The sequence below is a fragment of the Apus apus genome, chromosome 1 (genome assembly GCF_020740795.1).
Source record: "Apus apus isolate bApuApu2 chromosome 1, bApuApu2.pri.cur, whole genome shotgun sequence".
NCBI classification, from domain to species: Eukaryota; Metazoa; Chordata; class Aves; order Apodiformes; family Apodidae; genus Apus; species Apus apus.
The window spans coordinates 90,456,025-90,481,117 of NC_067282.1; the positions used below are offsets into that span (position 1 = coordinate 90,456,025).

Here is a 25,093-nt window from a genome sequence, read left to right on the forward strand (position 1 = left end):
TTTAAGGTCCGTCTATTGTTTCTTAAGCATATATAAAGTTATAACTCTATGTTTCTTCTTTGGCAGAAATAACTATTAATTGAGAATAAATAAGAGTTTCTTAGCATTTATTTAAATTATATTTTCTTGTGGAATTGATTAATGTGTGTTCAACAAGCTTTGAGGTCTCCATCATTGGGGGGATATTTGGATCTACATACTTAGCTTTAATGATGCCTATGAACTTATAATACAGTTTACAGTTCCAAAGTTGCAGCTATACTGAAAGCTATACACCCCTTGTGTGCATTGTTATGGACATTTTTCATCAAGTAACTTTGAGGTCATACCACACTGCCAGACTTGCAAACACACTGAAGGAGGCAGTTAGAAATAAGATCTTGTATAATTTTTATATTTTAAATAAGACTTGTACGTTTTTTATTATCTTGAATGTTTCTGCTATAATTTTTGGGTTTTGTTTGTTTGGTTTTGTTTGTTGCTTGTTGTGTTTTTTGTTTGTTTTTTGGTTGGTTGGTTTTTGTTTGTTTTGGTTTTTTTTTTTAATTTATCTGGAAAGTGCACATTCAGTAATAGGGAGGCTCTCTTACCCAGCCTAGTGATTTAATTTTTATAGTTTTGCTCAACAGGGTCATTATTTTCTTTGGATCTCAGGAGTTATAAAAAACAGTTTATTATTAAGAAGAAAAAAAAATAAAATACTGAACATAACCCTCTGATTTTAGTCAGTTACATCTGTTTCTCTTCAATAGCATTCTTTCTCTTTGGGGTAACACATGCATCCATTGATTTGACAGCAGCACTGGTTCTGCCTGTCCTGCTGCTCTAGGCACTACAGTTGTCCCTGGAGTATCATCTCTAAGATTTCTTACATGTGAGACTTCAGTGGAAGGGGAAAGCAGTAGAAGGACCATGTCAAAGCTGCTAGGAATAATTTCTCAGTTTCCCTCAAAAACAAAAGATTTGCTACTAAAACTCTTTCTTAAATCTATAAATTTAAGTTATAGGAAAGGGAAGACCCTGCTTGCATCTTTTGAGTGTCTTGCCTCTCAGGACAGAAAAAGATGAGAAAATAGAATAATTATGCCAATGAAAACAGAGTAGCCCAGTTTGTGGTTATTTGTTGTGCACTCTTCTTTCATTAAGAAGTGTATACATATGACAGCATCTCAGCAGATAATCTTTGGTACAGTATCCCATCACAATGGATGAGAAAAGGAGGTTCAGGGAGAACTTATCACTCTCCCCTAACAGGATGGAAGGAGATTTGGAAAGCTAAAAGTGAGAAAACTTGTGGGTTGAGATAAAGACAGCTTAATAGGTAAAGCAAAAGCTGTGCACACAAGCAAAGCAAAACAAATAATTCATTCACTACTTCCCATGGGCATTCAGGTGTTCGGCCATCTCCAGGAAAGCAGGGCTCCATCACATCTAAGAGTTACTTGGGAAGACAAAAGCCACCACACCTAATGTGCACGCCTACCTCCCCCCAGCTTCCTCCTTCTTCTTAATCTAGCTTTATATGCTGAACATGATGTCATACGGTATGGAACATCGGTTTGGTCAGTTGGGGTCAGCTGTTCTGACTGTGCTCCCGCCCAGCTTCTTGTGTATCCACACAACAGCAAAACATGGGAAGCTGAAAAGTCCTTGTTTTCTCACCAACATCTAAAACCATTATCAACACTCTTCTTAAACCAAATCCCATTCTAAGAAGGAAATTAGCTCTGTCCCAGCCAAAACCAGGACAATATGGTGACAATTTTAAGTTACCTGTTTCTCTTCTGCTTTTATAAATAATTTATTAATTTATTAACACAAAGTAATTTTCATTATTCATTGAAAGAGAATATGATAGTTTGATTATGCATTGTATTTCATCAAATTCTCACATGAAAGCCCCTTAGAATGCAAATGGGAGCAAGTAAGTCCATATAAGCTGTTATCCTGTTTCGGCTTTATAATAAAACTAGATCAGAGAAGTTACTGATAACCACATTTTGAGGCAGCTTATTATTCTCTACTTGTGCAACAGTTTGCTTAACATTTTTCAGTTGATTCTTCAGAAAACTTGATGAACACTTAAATATAAATATTTATTTATTTGAGAAGGCAAATCACAGTGCATTTAGTGAATTTATAATTAAGGAAGTATTATGGGAATCTTTTATGTAAAGCATGAACTACATATGAACATTCTATATAATAGTATGAAATGCAGAAAACAGAACAAACTCAAGTGTTGTGGTAATATTAATTAATGAGTAGGTATCCTTAACATAAGTAATTTGTAGTTTAATACTTACGTGGTACTTGAAACACTGGGTTTGGTGGTGTCAGGACCCCACTATGCTAGGCACTACTTACAGTAGTGTAACACATAATATTCAGTAACTTGAAAGATTAACCTTTTTACCATTTGTGTCTAAGTAGACTTTTTGAAGGAAAAAACACAGCAAATAGCAAATGAAGTTCATTGTTACAGGTTTTGCAAGTAAATAGCCTCAGTTGGAAATGAGAAACAACTAGGGATACAGAAGATAAAACCATTGTAGTAATTACAGGTATAAAATGTCAAATGCAGCTTTCTTCTTAGATTTACTACCTCTGTTGCTTTACTTCAGTGGATTAGGAAGCCCTAGTTATTTATATTTTCCATATTAAAACCTATATATTTTTTAGTGTATTTCAAGACATTGATTGTAATCACTAATTCTGGGGCACAGCATACTTTGCCTATGGCTCTGTAAGCAAAGTGTGCTTCTAGGGTAAAATTTACAAATAATGATAATTTTACTGAGTAGTTTCTCTTAAAGTTCTGCAGATATGACTTGTTGCTTCATATTTTAATCCATTTTTCTGCTTTGCTGTTTTTCAACAAAATCAAACTTTTAATTTATTTATTTACTGCTAGTTAAAAAGCGGTAATGCTGTCATAATGCCCTTTATTTCTGTTGTCCTCCTTACGAAATCAGTTATTGATTATAGAAAAATATATATTTTAGCATTTAGATTAAATGGCAATCATGCCCTTTTGTATGACAGGAAAACTGCCTGTTCACTTAAATTATACAGAATTTCTGAATCAGCCTGAATTCCAGACACTGTCATTTAAACCTTTTGAAACAGTTGAAGAACTGCAGCCTGTTGAAGATTTCACATTGAAGGTGCTGGCCATTACTGGTAAATGCTGTTTTTTGAAAGCTTAATCAGATGCACTCACCACCTGACTTGTGGTAATCAGCTCTTAAAATTACCACATGGTTGACAGGCTCCTTTTCCATTGCTTAAGCATTTAAATTGCTCTGTGAGTAACATGTCGAATTTGAAAATAACCAGAGTCTTTTTTGTTTCTTGTCACTGCAAATTTATTACTTCACATCACAAAATTTATTTTAGAAGTCAACTTATACTCTGTTTTTTTCTATGACAGGCTTAGTCTTTGGCAAGCCAGGTGAGCTTGGTAGATTGTCTCAACAGCTTTCTGAGCCTGAGGTGAGCACGGATATTCCTAGATTTGCCCAGATCTAGCTTAGTCATGATTTGTGTGAAATATCAGTATGCAGGGAGATGGTATTAACTAGCAAAGCATTTTTCCTTTTTGTTGGAAAAAGATGTTTTTCTATAGATAAATAGAAAATCCTATGGCCATCAGTAGTCTAGGACTATGTTTTAATAGATAATTCATCTTAAAATGATAAATGTTAAGATTGTGCCGCAGAGAGCTAAACTGGATTTTTCAAGTAATTTTTTTTTTCTTTAAAAGTTAATGTGTATTTTGTATATAGTAGTGTACATCTGGAGTGAATACAGAGCCCCTAAAAAATAAACCATTATTCACTTCTAAGGCTCTCATGGCCTTACTCATCCTAGACTTCCCTTTCCCCTTCTTTCTTCTATTCTGGAATGGCAAAGGGGTTACAGTTCAGGGAAACAGACTGATTCACCTTTTTGCCTCTTTCTGTCTTTCTGTCTTTCTGTCTGTCTTTCTGTCTTTGCACCTAGAAGGTGCATTTTTTATTTAAGTTGAGATTCTGATCTCACCACATCATGCTTGGAACTGTAGCTCAGCACAGAGACTTACAGTGACCAAGTGTTAACAGGATGAATTGCTGACAGAAACCATACCAGCAGGCAGTGAACATGGTTTACAAATAAGCTATGTCATACAACTCTGATGATGAACTTCAAACTTCTCTTGCCAAATCATCCCTATTATGTGCTTTGCACAGTTTACTACAGAGTATTAAGGGTATTTTACAGCATTTAGAAGTGGTGACATGTAAGAATACTTAGATAAATGAGAGTTACTGTATCTTTTTCATTTCTACAGCAATAGTGCAAGAAATTAAGAAGCAAAATTAAAATGCATTCTGCGATGTTATTAGATATTGAGAATTTCCATGCCACTTTATTTAATTAAATATATTTCAAGCATCCTGTATACACAGAAAATCAGTGCAAATGGAGAATAATGACAGCAAAAGCAAATTAAGACATGGGAAAGACAATAACTGAGATTCACAGAAATTACATCTTGTAACCTGTTTTACAGAATCAACTCATGCTTAAGATATGACAAGGTTGATCAATAGCTGGCAAGGACTAAAACATCAAATTTAACAGTATACTAATCTGGATTTTTGCTGCTGACCTTTTGGTGCTGGTTAATTTATGGAGGGTATTTTTCTTGTTTTCTGCAAGTATTTGTTTTCATACAGGCAAAATCAAGGAAGTAGGACTTAATTTTCCCTGGAGAATAATATAATAAAAAAGATGATAATTCTGTTCTGTTCTAAGATATTGCTACTGCTGCCAAAATCCAATTTACTTCAAAAAATAAGAGCAGATGTAAAATGTTGTTCTCTGGCCTAAAACTAGCTATCCTCATCTTTAGCAGCATCAGCTAAGTATTTTTTTACTAAAAAAGCAAACAGCAATATATTTTCAATAAGTGTATGTGAAACTGTCAACATGGCAACAGTGTTCTGCTTTGTGAGCACATATCTTATTTTCATTTCATATTTTTGCATTTATTTGCTAGCTGTGGTCCTGTTTCGTAATTAGTTTGGTTTTTTTGTAGAACTTCCAGTGATTTGGTAAAAGAAATCTATTGCAGTTTTCCCCAAGCAAGGACATCAAGGCAATACTGAGCCTAACCTGTAGATTTAATATTGAATTTTTTATCCATTCTACAGATGTACAAGCATGAACTTTTTCATATAGATCTTTGACTTCAAAGGTCTACTCCCTAGCACCATTTCTTTCCCTGCTATGTTCCTGACACTACCTCACATTTTGTGTGTAGACATAAGTTACTTTTAGTCAGTATACATACCACATACACAAAGACAGGAAAAGCTTCCGAACTGCACTGAGAACATATTGAGAAGACGGGAGAAAAGAGCTAATGGAAGATAAATCTCTGACCCCACTGCCTCCTCTCACACCATCACTTCCTTTGCTCCATTTACACTAAGACTGCTAAACTCTCAGAAGGAAGATTATTTTTTTCCATAAAACTATCAAAAAATTAGCTTGGAAAGAAAAACCTCAGTGATAAATGGTGGTCATTTGTTGAAGAATTTGGGTAATAGTAGTAAGACACTTGGAAGAGGATTTATGTATCAGTGGATAGAAATACGTTCTTAAAATTCTATGTGCATTCTATATGTACTTCTCTATCAACTGAAATAAAGTTTCTGGAATCAAACCAGTACTACTTAATTTAGGCCAATGTATCACAAAGTTAATTTGTGCTGATTGACTTTAGGCAATTTTAGTTACTATTTGGGGATTTTAAAATTATTTTTATTTAAGTAATTCTTTAACATTGTACTTTAATAAAATCAGATGCTGAACAGAGGAATAGACACGGTGGAAAGAAGATGAAGTTGACTAAATGTCTTGACTTTTTTTTTTTTTTAAATGACTTGGTAAATTATCCCTGGTTTTCATAGCACTATAGCAACAAAGATAGCAGTGGAACTTCTAAGAAAGTGTATCAGAATCTGTGCTATCACTAAGTATTCTTTACATCATAGAAAATAAATCCCATACTTTTTCTATTATATAGTCCTGCACCTTATAACAGTATGTAAAAGAGTAATCACTGCCCGTAGCTGAACTCCTCTAAGATTCATTTGATCAGCTGGTTTTAGAAGGAAAAAGAACAAGAAGCATCCACAGTTCTATCCTGCCAGATGCAGACTTCAGAATACACTTCACAGATTATTCTTCACTCCTCCTAAACATTGAGCCCAAATCCTTGCAATTCTAACACAAACAAAAACAAAAACAAAAACAAAACCACCAAAAAAAACATGCCAATGCTCCAAATAATTTCAGCTGACGGGACAGTTCAAATGCTGTTTAGCTAGATCAGGACCAGAGTGCTGTTCAGCTTATATGATCAAATGCATAATCATTAGAGAACTACAGAATTAGATTCCATTCATTATGCCTCTAATTGTATTATTTGGGGCAAAAGTTACTGGTTTGCCTAGTCAGAAAGAGATAATTGGTATTTTATTCTGTCTTAATGGAATTGCTAGTATTTGTGTATGATTTTGACTAGGAATGTGTCACCTGTTGTATTTTCTTTAAGTGATTCACTCTTTTATTTAGAACTGGTATAGTTCAACTCTGAAAACTGCATAGAAGTTACCTACATGTGTGGGTTGCTTGGACTGTGGGATGTGTATTTAAAAGAGTGCTGTGGGTGTATTTTACACTTCAATGAGTTTAAACATATTGCATTGTGCTAGTTATGCAAAATATTTTACTGAGTTTTCACAGAAGCTTCATTTTATACTTATTGCCAAATGGAATCATATCTTCATTTTGCAGAAATGATACTTGAATCTGCAGTAAAGAACATAAGGTTTTTCCTGAAGGATGTCCTCTTCCCTATGCCGTGTTTATTATAGTTAATCATACTTAGACATAAACACACAAGGAAAAGAGGTCTCCATAACATTTAGAAAGTCAAGAACATAGAGGATATGTAAATAACATATTTTTATTTCATATCATTGACCAAATAATTGTTTTCATTCAAACTGAAGTAATGGTGAATTGCCTTATAAAAACAGGATACAAAAACTAATATATAAATAGCCTGAGTGAAATTAAATATTCATTCAACCTTAAACAATTTTTTTTTGTTTAATTTTGAACTCTTAATAACAGAAAAGGAATACAATATTGGAGGTATCCACAGCAGCTTTTTTTGCTAGCAATTAAATCCAAAGCACATTAGTCTTCAGTACTGTAGAGCTATATTCATCTTCCCAAGTGATTGGTATCCACATAATTCATACAGTGCCATGCTGCATTACTTTGGCTATCCTGGATTGCTTTGAGCTGGGGAGTGAAAGAATCCATACACAGAATGGTGTGTAAGGTAATGTAACTATCTGGAGAAAAAAATAAAAAGTATTTCTCTCAGATGTAATGAGAATCTGGAGGAGAAGGGTCACAAGCTGGTTCTAATCCTCATCCTTCTCTGATTTTGGGATCCATATTTACTTAGCAAGAAACAAAATAATTCTTTGATGTACTCACTTCAAAAATCTGTATGGTTTTTAAGAACGTTTCCTTTTTTTCTAAAAAAAGCCCCCAACTTTTGGAAATTTACAAAGTTATTCAAAACCCAGGTCTGTGTTCTCCTGGATGCATAGCATACTTGTTATATTTAGTCATGTTCTGTCTGACAATGCATTTCAATTCCTTTCTGCAGAGTAATAGTGTGTCACATTTTCAGAGTGAAAATTTCCTGCAGCTTTCCATATCCTGATTTCTTGGAGTAAGAATGGATTTGAATGCTTGATTCCCTCAAGCTGAGTTTTCATTCGATTCTAATTTTTAACGTGATGGAATCATAATTGTGTCTTTAAGTAAAATATATTACCATTGTTAGTCCATGTAAATAAATCTATGCTGATTTTAACCCAATGAGCACCAAGCACTGGAGGATTAAGGAGACCTATATTCGGAAATGTTAACTTTCAGAATTCACAGAGATGCGATACCAGCTTTAAGACACTCAATTCTGACAACTGTTATGGAATTTTCCTGGGAAAATGTAGGTGCCTGCTTACTAAAAGGTTATAAAAATCAGCTCTTTTAGAGAAGCTCTGGCAGATGCCCTTTTCCTGAGAATTTTTATAGACATTTTTGGCTCGTTTTTCGTTCAAGTACTAATACTAGGCAAAGCTCAGATTGATTCTCTTTTTATTCCCAACTCTTACAAGTCCTTAAATAAAGACTATATTTTATGTAAATAGTTCAGTATGCACTAAATAGCTTTGCCTCTAATTCTTGCATGTACTTATAAAAATATCTTCATACCATATTGACAAAAGCAGTGTCAAAACTGTAAGTAGATAATCAAATAAATATCAGATGTATTAGAACAGAAAATTTTAAGGGTGTTTCAAATCCATGGCATTCTGTCCACAGAACTAAAATTCTTCCTAATATTTTCAATATATTTTTCTCTTTGTGATTATAACACTTTAAAATATAGGACAAGTACAAAAGTTAGTCTTTTGTCTTCTTTGTGCTAGTTTAATCATACATTGTGAAAGTATGTGAAAGATGTACTGACCCCAAGGGTAATTTTTTACTTTTGTTTCATATCTAGCTTCTCAACGCTCTCAGACTCCTGCTTTGTTTTCACGGTTCTTTTCTACTTAGAAAGATATGCACTTGCTTCTGACTTCAGGGAAAATGTTTCTTTCAACCTATTCTGCAAATTATTTCTTAAACTGAAAAGAAAATAGAAACCTCATATTAATTTTCCTTTCTAGTACGTTGGAATCCAGTCTTTCAAAACCAAAAACCCAAAAAAAACCCAGCCAAATTATTTCCTTATTTTTTAGTCATAATCTCATTTAGAAGGATTCTGAATTACATATTTAGCCATAACTGTTTCTCTTGTTAAATTTGGTTTAAAGTTTGTTGTTCTTTTTTTGCATAATTATACAGTACACAAACTAAACTCTTACCTTTGTCTATGATGAAATTAGCTATTAAAAATCATCATATTATAGAAGAAAGGCAAAAATGGAAAATGTTTTTACATAACTTTAGCATAGAGAAAATAAATTTGTTTTTCTTACAGCTCTGTATTAGACAGCTTAAGTTACTAATCTAATGCAAAATTTATTACATCATTGAATATGATACATATTTTTTTCTCCCTTCAAGATGCTAAGGAGACTTTGGGGAGGATTATCAACTGCTTAGGTCTGTCTGGTTGCTGCTGATTATTAAATTGATGTTTGTACTTTTTTAGATGTGCCATCAAATCCTTATGGAGTACGAGTTTTAGAGTTGTCACAAACCACTGCTAAAGTTTCATTCAATAAGCCAGATTCACATGGAGGTGTGCCAATTCATCATTACCAAGTAGATGTAAAAGAGGCAGCCTCAGAAACCTGGAAAATAATTCGCTCCCATGGAGTTCAAAGTAAGTATACAAAAAATCAATAGAAGTGTTTTAACTTAAAAGAATATTAAGGGAAAAGAATGTGAGTATATTTTAACTGATTCTTTGTTTCTCCAGTCCAGTTGTCTTAGTCTAGTAGCTGTCTCTTCATTTAATACTAATGCGCACCATTTTACAGCAGTTAGAAATCTTGTAATCTTGTAAAGGTCACCATTACTTTTTTAGTTTTAAAAAAGTTTATTGAACTAATTTGCAGTTTTTTACATTTTTCATTGTCAAGTCAAGTACATATGAAGAATATTTTTAAAGCTGTAAATTTCAAAAGTAATAGAAATCACAGTGGAGTTAGTTGGAAAATGTGCATTACATATGAAATTAAATTTTAAAAATTAAGTAAGCTATTATGCGATCTTAAATCCTGGGCATTAATTACTGATTTTTAGCTACTTAGCAAAATTTCTAGATACCTTTTAATATTTGTGATGTCTGTTTCAAAAGCATATCTATAACAATTTGTCCAAAAAACACTGGATGCCTTATTTATACTTGTCTAAAGGCAGAATAGAGCATAAGCCTCTCCAAACAAAGAAGAGTTCTTTAAATACACGCCAAGGTGGGCCGCTTATACAAAGTAATGTTAGCAAAATACATTCAGCAAGTCAGTAATCCCTAATTTACCCTTTGGTATTTTTAACAGGTAGTGCAACTCCATCAGTCTTGTGATATATACAGCAGGAGGTGAATGGTTTTGCAGCTATCGGCGCAGTGGTGGGAGAAAAAGTGTAGGAAATTATCTAATGTGTGTTATCTCTTTACCTTTGACGTCCCATAACCTACACACAAAAATTCTGCACTAAGCCTAACATTTTCCAAATTACAGAATTATTTTAAGGGAACATATAATGAGCATGTAATTCACATATTCAAAGAAACATACAACTTTTTCTCTTTCCTTTTTCTTAGCCAAACACAGTACCTGCCTGTATAACTGTAGTACTGTAAATCATGGTAACATTCATTTTAGTCCAGTATAGCTGTAATTTCTTTTGGTACTAGAAGATCTAAAGAAGACTATGTGTTTCCTCTAGTTGCAGGCCATATACAGTAGTATATATATATATACAGTAGTGGACATTAGTGTACCTCTTCCCTTCTTTTCATACTATATTTCAGACCAAGCTTGAGACTTTTTTTTCATATAGCTACCTCCTTCAGTGAACAGGCAATGAATTTCTCTGATGAGAACTACAAAATACCAAATAATAAAAAATAAAACCTGAAGTGACCAGTCTGTGTAGTAGGGTGCAGTATACTTAAATGAGAACAAACCCAGTGCCTAAAGAGTGTAATCACATAGATGCTTAATTTAAAGGTAAAGCCGGAAGCTTGTGAGAAGTTTAATTGATTACATGAGGAAAGATGTATATCTTGACAGACCCATGTTTTTATTAGAGTTGACTGGAGTTGCTTTCTTCAAAAGTTCACCCTTTGACTGTAAAATATTCTTTCACCATTGCATATTTTTAAGTTGTTCTATACATCTGATTTCTAAGATTTCTGTTTAACATGTATTGATCTTACTTCAATTTTTTTAGATTCATATGTTTGAGTTGTTTGGTCATTTGTTCTAAAAACAGAGTAGTGGGGCAGGTACAAATACCTGTAGTCTTTATGAAGACAACACCACTGTGAAGTAGACTGTGATTATTTAGGATCTCTGTTGCCATCTGTACTAATGTTTAATATACTGCTTCTTTGAGGAAAAGGCTGTATTATTTCCTATATGCTGTCATGTTATTTCCCCACATGTTCCTTTTGTACAATTTGCCTGCCTTTTTTCAGTTTTTTTCTCCTTTCTGGCTTGTTTCCACGGGGTGTATGTTCTTTAAAGCCTGTTTTTCTCTCTGTTTCATTGTCCCCCAAATGTAACCCTGACAGCTTTTTCTGAAAAAAAAAACCACAACAAACGAAATGAAGCATAAACAGGTAAATACAAATAAATTTAATCTGAAAAAATAAGCAGTATGAAATTGATTCTGTGCAAATATATTAAAAGAGCCTGTAATTCTTTTCATCAAGGAAGAGTACTTCTGGTCTCTTGAAAGAATCCCTCAAAAGGTGACTTTTTTCTTGAGCTATACTAGTTTGAGCTGTTTTCGGATCAAATTAAGGAGAAAATCCCAGGCTTGGAGCTGTAGCCAAGAATATCTGTTTCTCTATTCCCTCCTCTTTGTCTTTTATAATGAAGAGGATTTCATTTGAAAGTCTGTGCTGATTGCAGCTATTGAAGGAGAACACAGAAAGTGAAACAATCATTCTAATACAATAACTCCAGGCTATTTAGGGATTTAAAAGTCATAATCAATACTATCATAGCTCACCAAGAAATGAATAAGCAAATGGTAGCTGGATTTTTCTGCACTTGGTAGGTTCTTCTCTGAATATGAAAATTGTTTTGTTTCAGACCAGCTCCACATCTCTCTACAGCCTCATTGTACAGTCAGAGTGCAGTGGGGCTCCTTGTGGGCCAGCATGCCAAGGGAAGGTAGGTGGACAGGGACAGCCAGTGCCCTCAGGGGCCAGACATTTATGGCCCTGTCAGTAGTGCAAAGAATCCCACTAATGTTGACATAACAGAACTGGGGATAATATTGGCAAGGTTCATTCTTCAAGGAGAGTTTGCATCATTTCAGCCAGACAGCTGGTAAATCCCTGAATGTGGGATATTGCCCATCCAATCAAGAATAGCAATCTGTGAAGAGCATATAACGTGCTTTCCTCTGTAGACACAAAGAAACCATGGAGAAGGTGGAAAATACCTGTGCTGTGAAAAACTGTGTTGCCACAAACTGCTGGGAGATTTTTATTTTTTTTTTTAAAAAAGGACATTTGCAGATCAGTTTCTGAGTAATCAGCAAAGATTACATAAGATGCCTGCATTATTTTTCCCTTTAATAACTACTGAGTTTTCCAAGAAAGAAACAGGATGGACTGTGAGATTCTGTACTTCAGGTCGCTTTAGTCCCTCAGAAAGCACCACTGGTATGTAACTCTGATAGAGAAGCCACCAATAGCATAGATAGCATTATAAACAATAGTAAATCTGGTTCACTGGCAACAAATAATACATTTGTAATAAAAGAGACTTAGCTTATACACAAACCTAAACCATTGTGGAGGTGTGCTTGAATCTTGAAAAAAAAAAAAAAACACATCTCTGAAAACTTTTTAACATCTTCAACAGAAATAGAAAAAAATCTTTATCCTGAAGTCTAACTCAGCATAAGATGTGTGTGGCCACTAAAACTCTAGCATTTTTTCTGCCAGAATTCTTCACATTTACAGAGAGATAGATAGGTAGAGAAGCATATCTGTCGATCTTTTTTTTCAAACATTTGGAGATTTATATAGCAGATAGCCTCTCTCTCTCTCTCTCTCTCTCTCTCTCTCCCTATTCTCTCTGACTTGTCCTCTGAACTGAAGTATTACTACTCCACTATCTGTTTCTGTCATGAAAGGAAAAAATGCACTCTTCTATTAAGAGGCATTCACAATGTTCTCTTTCTGCCTTCTCATTAAAACAAGAGCCTTTTGATATAGTATTCATATCAGATGTAGCATATTTAATATTTGTGATTTTTCTTGTATTTCAAAATTCAATTATTACTATTTTATGTAAAAAATAAATAGGGAATACTTCATTAAGATGAAGTAAAGGAAAGCCCACTCATTTCTTCATTGTAACAACATTTTAAAAAAGATTTTGGATTTTCTTAGTTTTTAAGGAAACTGCTAAAGTAGTAATTCCTAGCCTGTTTAGAATTTCTAATATTGATAAGAAATTGTAGCATCAAAATGCATTGGAGAAATGCATGTAGTGGCTTACATGAAGTAAAGGTGCAGCATCGTTACGATTACACTGTGCAAAACAGATTATTAATATAACATTAAAATAAAAAGGAGGAGAAAATTGTAGTTTAGAAGGAAAAAGTTTTCCTTAAAAGTTTGAACTTCATAAAATAATGGTAGAAGAAAATATTGAACCTAATTTGAATACATTTGCATTTTTACCTAATAGATTTTTTCCATAAAGCATTTGTCTACTGGTATATTAATATAAAATTAAGTATAGTTGTGTTAGATGCTGGTGAATCTGAGGATGTTATTCTGTAGCAATGCCCTAAAACCAACGTATTTAAGAATCCCTATTTTGACATAACTTTTAATGCACTATGTTTAGGTAGCTACTCAACATTATAACCTTAGATTCTTCTTAAATTTGGACATTAAAAACCAAAAATGTCTTGTGTTGCCTATTTTTTTGAAAAAAAATAATATTGAAGGATATTAATTTAAAATATGTTATACAATGGAAAAATCATGTAAGCTAAAAAGCAATACATGCATTTCCAAAAACATAGGGTAGAAGGAAAAAAAAAAAAAAAAGCATGTTATAAAAGCTGCTCTTTTGAATATATTCGTGTGTTTTGAATTTTAAGGGTCAAGAATGTTTTATTTTTTTAAAATTTGAGATTCTTCTTTGGATGGCAGAAAGCTGAAGCTACATGAAATAATGCACCAAATATGATATTGTTCAATAATGAATGTATAATGCATTTCATGATATTACTACATTTCATGCAGTAATATCAAAACATGCCAGAGATACTTTATCAACAGATGTTTATAGTTTTTATTGAATATATTATTGAAGGAGATGATAATTTTCAAAGTCTTGTTATTTAAATGAAAAGTGGGTTTACCAATGTCCATTATAATGCAAACTGAAAGAATGAAAAATATTACAACCTAAGAACTTTTGAAATCCTTATTCTTTGTACAAGGAAAATCTCTTGACAGATAGACTACTAGTCATTTCAGGTACAATCTGAAAAATAAACATAGTCTAGAAATAACCAAAGTAATTTTTCTTAAGAAAAAATACTCAGAAAGTTTGTACAGCATCCTAATCTTTTGCAAATTGAATACTAATCCATTTAATATTTCAGTTTTAGCTATTAAGGAGTTCTCAGACTTCATGCACTTCTGCTAGTATTTGCTTTCAAAATCTTGTTTTTTTCTCTGCTTCTAGACAAGGTGGAGATAAAATCTGAAATAAGTAAATATTTGTAATTTCACATTCAAATCCCAGTATGTTCAGTTAGTTTTTGTTTCATCTACGTGATTTAAACTTAATGTAAGTCATGAAATCATAGAATAATTTAGAAAAAAATGGACTTTGTGATCATAAGCTCCAAGCCCCTCAGACTGAGACAGGCCCAGATTCCAAGTTCTGTTAGAATTTTGCCCAGGATTTTGAACCTCTCTGTGAATGTAAATTCTGTATTTAACTTTATTTTTATGAGGTTCATTATAGTAGAGAAACGTTTTTCTGTTACCAAAGATAGGTTTTCAAACTGTTGTGATGTTTGTTTTGCCTGGTACCGATACTTTTTTTTCTACATAAGTCCTTAAGTCAGAGGAAGTTATGAACATGAAGTGTTGATAAGGCAATTAAAACTTAAGTTGTCTATCTCTGTGTTATGCTTTTTACTTTTGTATTTTCTGTACCAGTGATAAAACATGCATCTATGTAGGCAAGTCTTACTACAATGCTTCTAGTCAGTAAATTTAAAATAAGGTAATTCAGTTTTCTCTTTTATAATATATATGACATTCCAAACAATGAAATAGTTATTTCTTTGTCTCTGTGCAGTTCAGGCATTTGAGTAAAACTACTGAACTTCATTTTCTGTCTTTAATAGTGTATGGTTTTCCACCAAAATTTCAGAAACACCATTTTGAAAAAAAGATATTATTTCTTCTTGTAAAAATTAGCAATTAATATATCTTGTTACAATAATGGAGAGAAAATCTCATACCTAGATCAATTAGAATACCCTTTCACTGCATGTAAGGTTGTAAGTTTTTTACTTCCTACTTCTTTTGTACTGAAGCATAAAAGTATGTACACCCTTGATTTTTGAAGCACTTTCCCAGTGTAACAATACTTCACCATTAAACTGAGAAGATAGATATATGAAGCCCATGTAATGAAATAATTTTCTTAATTAGTTTAACAATTAAGTAGAGTATATCTGATTTGTAGATTGAACAGAAATAAATTGCAAGTATTTTTCATAGGCTAAGTCAGCATTCAAAATTATTTTTATAGTTGAAAATCTTCAAGGCAGAATTCATTATGTCTAGTGCAAGCTGCTAAAGCAGAAGGAAAAATGCATTCATTAGCCTGTTCCAGTGGGAAAATATTTTTAGTAACTATTTGAGACATTAAATTCCTTGACATAGCTGTCAGATTTGGTTCCCTATGGCATGAATTGTCAACCCATTAATTTCTAAAATGACACTTGCTGTGCCCGAGAAGTGTTTCTGCATTTCTGGGATATCACGTATGTAAAAACCACCTGAAGTCTCTGAGATTTTTTTTACATGTTAAGTGATGCCATGAGTCATTCAGAAAACCCTTCTGGTTTGTGAATTCAGCTTTAGAATCTGATTCCATATTTTGCAGATTGTTAGGCAGCTTAGGACCAGTGAAAACATGGATGAGAAAAACCTATTAAAAACAAACCCAAAAAAAGTGTTGTCACTTTATACCTGCAATATGGAGAATCTTAAAATGTCACATTGATTGTCACGTTATCAAATTGACTTAAGTTAGTGGTTTAATTAAGAAAGCGTCTGTTGTCAGTAGGCAAAAATTGGTGATATTGTAGAAAAACATTTGTAGATTATTCCTGATATCAGTTAATATTTTTATGATACTATAGCTAAGTCTAAACTCATGTGGTATCTTTTTTAAAAGAAACTGGATATTTGTCCTGATTCAAAAAACTTTCTCATGTGCATGGAAAGGCTGGACTGGAAATAAATGTCTTAAAATAAGTTACTTGGGCAGATTAGGGTAACTAGAAAATGAGAGCGTAAAAGGAAAACTGGGTTTAAATATTTCAGATTTTTATGGAGACAGAAAACCCCAGAAGAATGAAATGTACTTTTCTCATTCAATGGCGAATAAAATGTGATGGGAAGTAAAGAAAACTCAGACAATTCACTTCACAGCATTAGTTCATAACTAAAAGCAGCAGAGTGTTATGCAGATATAACCACTGCCAATAACTGAGATTGCTCTTCTCTTCCATATCTTGAAATTCTGTATTTACAATTGCATTATGTTGCCTTTGGAAGGCGTGGTGACCTGGTTCAGGAACGGCACGGCGACCAACCCCAGGCCGCTCGGGCCATCAGCTCACAGACACCAATGTGGTGGACGGCAAATGGCGTTTATTAGTGTGTAATGCGGCATTATATAGCCTGGCTTTGTGACGTCACTTCTGTCTGCTTACATCGTGAACTAAACACTATTGGCTATCAGGAGAGGGGCCTTATCTTTCTGTACAGCACGACATCTTCTGGCCGCCAGACCCTAACTACCCACACATTTAGTTAAACAGTCCAAGCTCATTGCAAAACCTAACCTTTTTTTTTTTTTAAAGACACAGACTTGAAAATCTGTGAGAACAAAGGTAGATTACTTTGATTGCAAGAAGTATGTACTAAATATTGTAGTAATCTATAATAAATTTCATTATATCATTAAATTAAACTCTTTTTTGTATATTTTTTCTCTTTACTCTTTTCTTTCTCCCTTGGCAAGAAATAAAGTCTAATATGCAGGAATACCATGGGGATGAGGAAGAAAATGTTATTAATTAATTAGGGTTTTTTGCATGTAAAAAGCATAAGAGTCATAGAATCATGGAATGGTTAAGGTTGGAAGGGACCTTAAAGATCATCAGGTTACAACCTCCCTGCTGTGAACGGGAACACCTCATACTAGACCAGGTTGCACAAAGCCTCATCCAACCTGACCTTAAACACCTCCAGGGAGGGAGCATCCACAACCTCCCTGGGCAACCTGTTCCAGTGCCTTACTACCCTCATGGTGAAGAATTTCTTCCCAATATCTAACCTAAATCTATCCTCTTTCAGTTTAAAGAACTGTTGTTGAAATAATCACTCATGTCAGTCTTGAGGTCTTTGCTTTTTCATAGCAGTGACTGTCATAAAAGACACATTTGGGATCATGTTTTCATTCATTTCCTTGTCGCTGTGAGGATGGTCTCTTTGATGATAGCAGTCACCAGAAGCTGGTTTATTTGTACCTCAAATGGTGGTAGTTATGTTTTTGCCAGCTCCTGCATTTGGTAAAAGAGCAAGTAGAGTCTCTTTTTCTCACACTTTGCATGCTCCAGAGTTGAAAATTGTATGGATTAGAAGAATCAACTGAATGACTCCTGTGTCATAACCTGTTTCCTGGGTAACTCCGAGACTGCAGAAACATACCTTGGTGATGGGACAATTAGTATTAATGAGAGTTTAAAAAATCTGGTCAGTGATAATATGCCATTCAAGAGAAGCACATAGAAGATGCTTTTGTTGACATTCAGACTAAGTGGCTGTTGAGAACATCAAACTGAGGAAGTAAAATAAGTAGTGAACCTGGTTTGAGCCAGGATAGAACCAGTTTTCTTTCTAGTAATTTTACTTTTCAGTCTGTTCTAAGTAGCTGCACTTGCTGAAATTAATGGCGTGTTTTTCAGTCACTGTCTGCTTCTAGAACTGATAACACTTGGGTGTTGATAGTTACTGCTGGAGAATGGTATACATGGTCATTTCTTGGTTCTGAAAAATATCCTACGCTCCAGAAAGGGGTCACATCTGTGACACTCCTGTGGGGTGGAACAGATCAGACAGGTGACCAAATGAAGTATTACATCCTATACATGTCATAGTGGGCATAAACTTGAGGGATAATGAGGGTCAAGCCCACTTCATCCATGGCTAGTGTCCTGAGAGACCTCTGTCTGTCTGCTTTTGATCCCAATGAATGTGTTCCTGAATCCCTGTGTTCTTGTATCCAGCTTCCATATGCTGCTGGCTCCAGGAGCCCAGCCTGGGACTTTTCTAGGGCCTGTGCTGCAGCCTCTGTCGTGACATAAGCATTATTGGGGGGGGGGGGACCTCAATAGTGGTTTTGTATATATTTGTACACATTTCATTATTTTCCTTTTCATAATTACTGTTTCATTAAAGCTGTGTCGTTTAGTTTCCAACCCCTAGGTCTGTTTACTGTATTCTCTTTCTGTTCCACTTCTGGGAAGGGAGAGGGTTTAACAGGCAGCAGCTATCATTTGTTTAATTGCCTGCCCAGCATTAAATGGTGACAGTAGTTTAGAAAAAATCATGCTTTTTTTTTTTAAATAATGAATTCAGTGTTATGTTGTAGTACGTAATTCTCTGTATGTAGGTAAAACTGAGAAAAGCCATGTAGATTTTACAAATATTTTTATTTTTATTACTATCGGTATGCAGACTTACAATAAAACTAAAAAGTGGTGGAATTTTAAATAGCAGTCTCAACTGAGATGCGAGGCATGATTTATAGAAGTGGGAATAAGAGACTGATAACAACTATAGCAGGCACAGGAAAAAGGAAGGTGTGACTCACAACTAACCCCAGCCTCCCCCCCTCAAAATATGCTACCTCCTTCAGTAATCTAGGATGGATTCTAGACCTGGATATAAGACAGGGAATACATAGTGACATTAGCTAGAATCTAACAATTAGCATATTCTTTGGAGTCTAATAGGAAGTTGAATCCCTTTTCACCTTAGAAGACCCTGTTTTATTTTCTGGGTTGTCTCCCAGTGAGCACCGTTTTTAGGGTGGATGTTAAAAAAACAACAATTGGATGAATGAAACAACATAAAAGATTGTAATAGGAGTATTAGTTGCCCTTCTGCAATGAGATTAGCACAGTTGTTCCTTTACTACATATTGCAGTATTGTATGTTCACTCAAAAGGGTATTATTTATTTAGAAGATTTAATTTCAATGTCTTTATGTGTTCATGGTTCCAATGGAAGTTCAGGTGTATTTGGTGGCCTAGAAATTTTTGTTATAAGAGACTTTGAAAACTAATGTCTACAGAAAATAAATTTGAGTTAGGAAAAGGTTTAACTTAATCAGATTTTGTATTTGGCAGAGCGATTTGTACTGTTACAATTTCAGCAATTATAGTCACATAAATATTTAACAATGAACCTTCATGCTGCTATACTAAGAACATTAGTCATATGTTAGAAAGCATTTTGAACAATAGCTTCTTTTTGCACAATTGGGGGAATATCTGTTTGCAGTTCAAATCCTCGTTGATTTTACTTTATTGTTTTATTGTTTCATAAAAAGAGTTAAGTGTAGCCCTGTTCAAGTAGACTTTAAAATCCTTGCATTAAGAAATCCTTGCATTAAGAAGTGCACAGTAGTTTTATAGGAGAGGAGAAAGTGAGAGTCCAAGAACCAAGGTATTGTTCCCCTTTAATTTGGAGAATCATAGGTTGGCTGGAAGGAACATGTGGAGTTTATCTAGTTGAACCTCCTGATGCCAGTCCTACATCAGGTCAGGCATGACTTTGTCTAACTCAGTCTCAGCCCCCAGGGATGGAGATTCCTCAGCCACTTGTTTTCTTGTAACCTGTTTCAATGCTTCATTTCAATGCTTTCATGTTTCTAATAACCCATCTGATCATGCCAAGCTACAGCTTGTGCCTGTTGCCCATGTTATGCTATTTGCCACTGTTGAATAGAGTCTAACTAAGATCTCTGTTAGGCATCTTCTTGGTGCCTGCATAGGTGAACATCAATTAATAGGGTTATCCAGATGTGACCCTTCAGTCACTGTTGCTGCAGCTATTATTCCTTCAGTTGAATCAGAGAACTGGGAGTTAGGCTTGTGTGTTTTAAACTACAAGAGTGTGATCAGTTCCTATAAAGGACTGAGCCAAAGTTCACCAGTATCCATGAGATTCAGTTCCATGATTTTGATTGGCTTCAGCCTGGAGAGACCTCATTGCCCTCTACAACTACCTGAAAGGAGGTTGTAGTGAGGTCATGTTTTGGCCTCTTCTCCCTGGTGGCCAGCAATAGGACAAGAGGAAATGGGGCCAGAAGCTGCAACAGGGGAGGTTCAGGCTGGGTATTAGAAAAAAATTTATTCATGGAAAGAGTGGTGAGGCATTGGAACAGGCTGCCCAGGGAGGTGGTGGAGACACCATCCCTGGAGATGTTAAAAAAAGGGGTAGACATGGTATTTCATAAGATGGTTTAGCGGTTAGGGATTGTAGGGTGGATGGTTGGACTTGATAATCTCTAAGGTCTTTTCCAACCTTGACGATTCTATGACTTAAGTTGTTCCTAAGTTTAGGATAATGAAGATGATCAGAAGGCTGCAGCACCTCTCCCATGAAGACAAGCTGAGAGTTGAGGTTGTTCAGCCTGGAGATGAAAAGGTTCCAGGGAGACCTCATAGTGGCCACCCAGTACCTGAAGGGGCCTACAGGAAAGCTGGGGAGGGACTTTTTACAAGGGCTTGTAGTGAGACGACAAGGGGTAATGGATTGTAACTGGAAGAGGGGAGATTTAGGTTAGACATTTGGAGGAAATTAATTAGTATGTGAGTGGTGAGACACTGGAAGAAAGTTGCCCAGGGAAGTTGTGGAAGCCTCATCCCTGGAAGTGTCCAAGGCCAGGTTAGATGGGGCTCTGATCAATCTCATTTAGTGGGCAGAGTCCCTGCCCTTGCAGAGAGGTTGGATTTAGATGATCTTTAATGTCCCTTTCAACCCAAACCAATCTATGATTCTATTATATGAATTAAAGAAAAAAAATATTTGGGAAGTTAACCTACATCAGTTTTAGTGCTGATAATTTGAAAAAATCAGGAAAGTTAGGATTAAAAAAAGGTATTACTTAATGATGGTCAGTGTCCATTACATATTCTTATATGTTCTCATTGTATATTTATAAATTCTCTTTTTATACTCTTAGAAGTTTTCTGTATGGAAAAGAAGAATACTAAGTTGGAATTAGTAGTGATACCTCAAGTGTTCTCCTGGAAATGTTGGCAATTTTAATTATGTAAAGTTTGCTTTTGCCAAAAGTTTGTAAAACCTTTAGCATTAAAAATAATACAATAAAAATTTCTTTTCCTGATCTACACCACCTTTCACACACATCAGACTAAGGATGTGGAAATATCTTCAAACCTTTTCCTAGAAAATTGACCAAATAGAAGAACAGGAAGAACAGTGCTTCGTTATGGTAGGCAGACTTAAGTAAATAAATAACAGAAACAGATTTACTATACAAGAAGCTGAAATTGCAAGAGACAGAGAGCAAGGCGAAAACTCTCTTGGGTTTTACATTGTACTGGAGCACTGTAAGCCAGGAGAATTTGCCGTACAAATTCCTTTCCTTTGAGTTAGGGTATGACATACTGTTGTCCAAATTATCTGCAACTTCAGTGAACTAGAGAAAATAACAGCTAAGAAAACTTCAGTTTACAAACAAACGATCTACAGATAGCTGAAGGAACTACTTCACATTTTTTAAAATTATTTTTATTATTTTGAAAAGGGTTTAGGCATACTCTGAAAGTAACAGTGCAGTGCAAAGCATTTTAAGCATTTTACACAATTACAGGATTAAATTTGCATGTTTTGATAAATCTTAAGTTAGAATGTGTACTTGAAAGATTAATTCCATTTTAATCGTGATAAGAACCAAAATCTACCAGAGCCACAGTATTGTTGATGGGGTAAGAGGTTGATCTATACAACTCACCGATTTTGTTTGTAAAATATTTTTTTTTTATTGTCAGAGTAATATAACACAAAAATGTGAAGAACATATAATGATAATATGGGTTCTTTTATCAATGGGAATACAAATATATTTTGTAAGGCTATAGCATAAAAAATAATCAATACATACAATTAATATTTTTTTTAATTTTTTCTTAACACTAGTTTGTGTCAATGAATTATTTGATGCAACTCGAGAAAACACATTTCTGTTCTGAACGATGGTATGGGAACTGATGCAGTGTACAGTAGCAGTAACTGAGCAGTAACAGTAACTGAACAGTTTACTGATACAATGATTCATCTCAGTAAGTTGGTCTTGTCGCAAGAATGTTCCTCCTAGGATTTTTTTCTTCTTCCATAAACTGTGCTATGCTGTTTTATAGTAGTTCATTTCAGTGAAAATAGATATCAAAGATAATTCCTTCAATGTCTCCAACGTGAGGAGGCTACTTCTGGTTCAATGTGTATATTGACATCTCAGAATCCTACCCAATAAAAATATAAATTACATACATGGAAAAAAGGAGGTCAACAGGGAGATTTTGTTTTGAGAGCTGTAAACAAAATATTAAAGCCATTTTTGCCAAGTGCATTTTTAATATCAGCTACTGAAAATTATTTTGTAAGGAAATTATTCATGTTCATGAACACTGTATTATAGTAATTATACCTGATCTACCACTCTCTATAAATTCAGCGTTAATCATTTATGTTCACAGTTAATTAAGCCACTACAGCTTTTATTCCAAAATAATGCAATAATTACACATTATAGTGAAAAGAATGATGGAAATTCCTGACAGAGCCATTCTTTCTGATTTTTAAAACTAGAAGATATTTGTTTCTGTCTGTACATTTTAGGAAATTACTTTAGGGTTGATATTTGCCACCATTATTTTTATTTTTTTTTCATATAATATGTAACTTGAAATGTTTTCATTATTAAAGTTCATTTATATTAGTTGAATTCTGACATGTGTAGCCAGATGCTTGATTTGGTATTTATGAAATTAATTGTTATTTGAGCAAAGCAGACAGTCTGACTGTTTCTGCATATGAATAAACATTTTGCCTATTGTGTAGCAAAATCTTTTCTTTTCTTTTTTTTTTCCCTTTATTTCTCCCCTATGGCAATATCTGACTTCATTATTTCAACACTTCTGTGAGCTAACTGTGAGGCTCAGTTAGAAAAAGTTTTTATACTCTTCCTCCTACACAGGTGAAACGAAACAGTGTTGCTTATCCCATGCAGACAGAGGTTTTGCAAGAGTTTCCTCAGATTGTGTGATACGTAAAAGAAACTGAGACATTTGTACAGAACCTTAATGTGCTCCTACCAATGGTTCCTCCCCATTCTTCTAACATATCCTACTACCATAAGATCCTCACTGCCCTCTTTACATGTATTTTTCTCCTATTCTGAAAAGAACATGAGTCATCATCATAAAGAGAAACTTTTCCAGCTTCATAAAAATCCTACTAATTTTTCCTCTCAAAGAGATTCATGTATTTCCAGGGGACTTGGTTTTCCCTTGAGACTTGTAAAATAATGAGTAAACATGCAGTAAAATACTGCTAAATCAAAACACTCCATTTACTAACCTACACTGTATACGGCATTTAGTCTGTGTAGCAATATATACTCAGAGTAGAGGGAAAGAAATAGAGGAAAAAAGCATCCTAAAATTTGTAATGCTTCTTTGCCAGAAATTTTGCACTGCTGCCACTATCTCAAATAGATATATATGAGTGAAGATGATATTTCGGCAATTATATGTCTCAGCTACTTTGTTTCAAAATAGATTTATATCCTACTTTAGTGAGATCAGACATCCTTAGGGATTGCATTTGAAACTAGAAGAACATTGTTCTATGCAACAGATAGCTCTCCAGTGAGAACAGTGTAATGATGTGGTATTTCTGTTAATTAACCTCATATAAGATCTAGTTTGGGATTAATGTACTGTAACTGTACTATTAGTTCCCCTAACCTTTCTTGCCTTACTGGTGGTTTATGTAATATATCATAGTCCTTAGAAGACTTCTGAGGTAGATTTCCTTTGGTGAAAAGACAATTTAATATGCCAGACATTTACTCTCTCATTCCACTTGTAATAAGGTAATATAAACAACCTACCCCATCCAGAAAGGCAGCTGAGGATTTTTCCTTTTACTGACTGGGATTTATTGTATAATTTATTTCACGGCAGATCTTGTGAGAGATGCTGTTTTTCTGTGGTTCATCTTCACATCAGTTAAAATTCTGCAATAATACTTCTCTACCTAAAAGGCTTACACTGTATTAAAAATAATACAGAGTTCTGCATTTTTGTCTATCTAGCTAATACATAGGTTTTGTGTTTTTTCTTTTTCTGTGTTCATACTTTAATGTTATAGATTTGTTTGCAAATTATAAGAATCTGTATAATGAAAAATATGGACTTAATTTTTAATGTTGCGTAAACTTCAGGCTTCTTGCCACAGAATAGGTTAAAGTGAATTTTGCTAGTCAGTAAGGTTAAACTAAACAAAAAAAAAAAAGTACTTACAATTTTGTTTTAAACTCTTTATGTGTTATATTAAACAAAACAAAAAAACCTGCCAAATTCTTCTGTTGGAATCTCCTCCAAGGATACTATGTGACTTGCTGCCTCCTTGTCTCTCTTGTTATAAGTGGAAAACAGTAAGGTTAGAACTGATGTCAATCCTTTTACCTGAGCCTAGCTATAGCTGCAGAATTCACAAGAGAATCTTCTGTTTTTTCCTCTTTGGAGTAGTTCTTTTAAGTATATTTTTGAATATAACCCATCACTATTCAAATAATCCCGGCAAAATCAATTGGTCTACAAAAATTTAACTCTTCAGATAAAGTATGCAGATACTGTGATGAGAAAGACAATACAAAACCAG

General features: G+C 34.3%; 1 protein-coding gene across 5 annotated transcripts in view; it reads left to right on the top strand.

The window, feature by feature from the left end:
- NCAM2 (neural cell adhesion molecule 2) overlaps positions 1-25,093 on the top strand; it is a 274,687-nt gene that overhangs the window by 195,848 nt on the left and 53,746 nt on the right. For 4 of the 5 annotated variants that reach the window (XM_051642874.1, XM_051642883.1, XM_051642891.1 and 1 more), the window contains exon 12: positions 9,302-9,475. In XM_051642874.1, the coding sequence (XP_051498834.1) occupies positions 9,302-9,475 (174 nt within the window). Of the gene's footprint in view, positions 1-9,301; positions 9,476-10,151; positions 10,190-25,093 lie in introns of those variants that run through there. The other variant, XM_051642898.1, reaches the window with a different exon arrangement.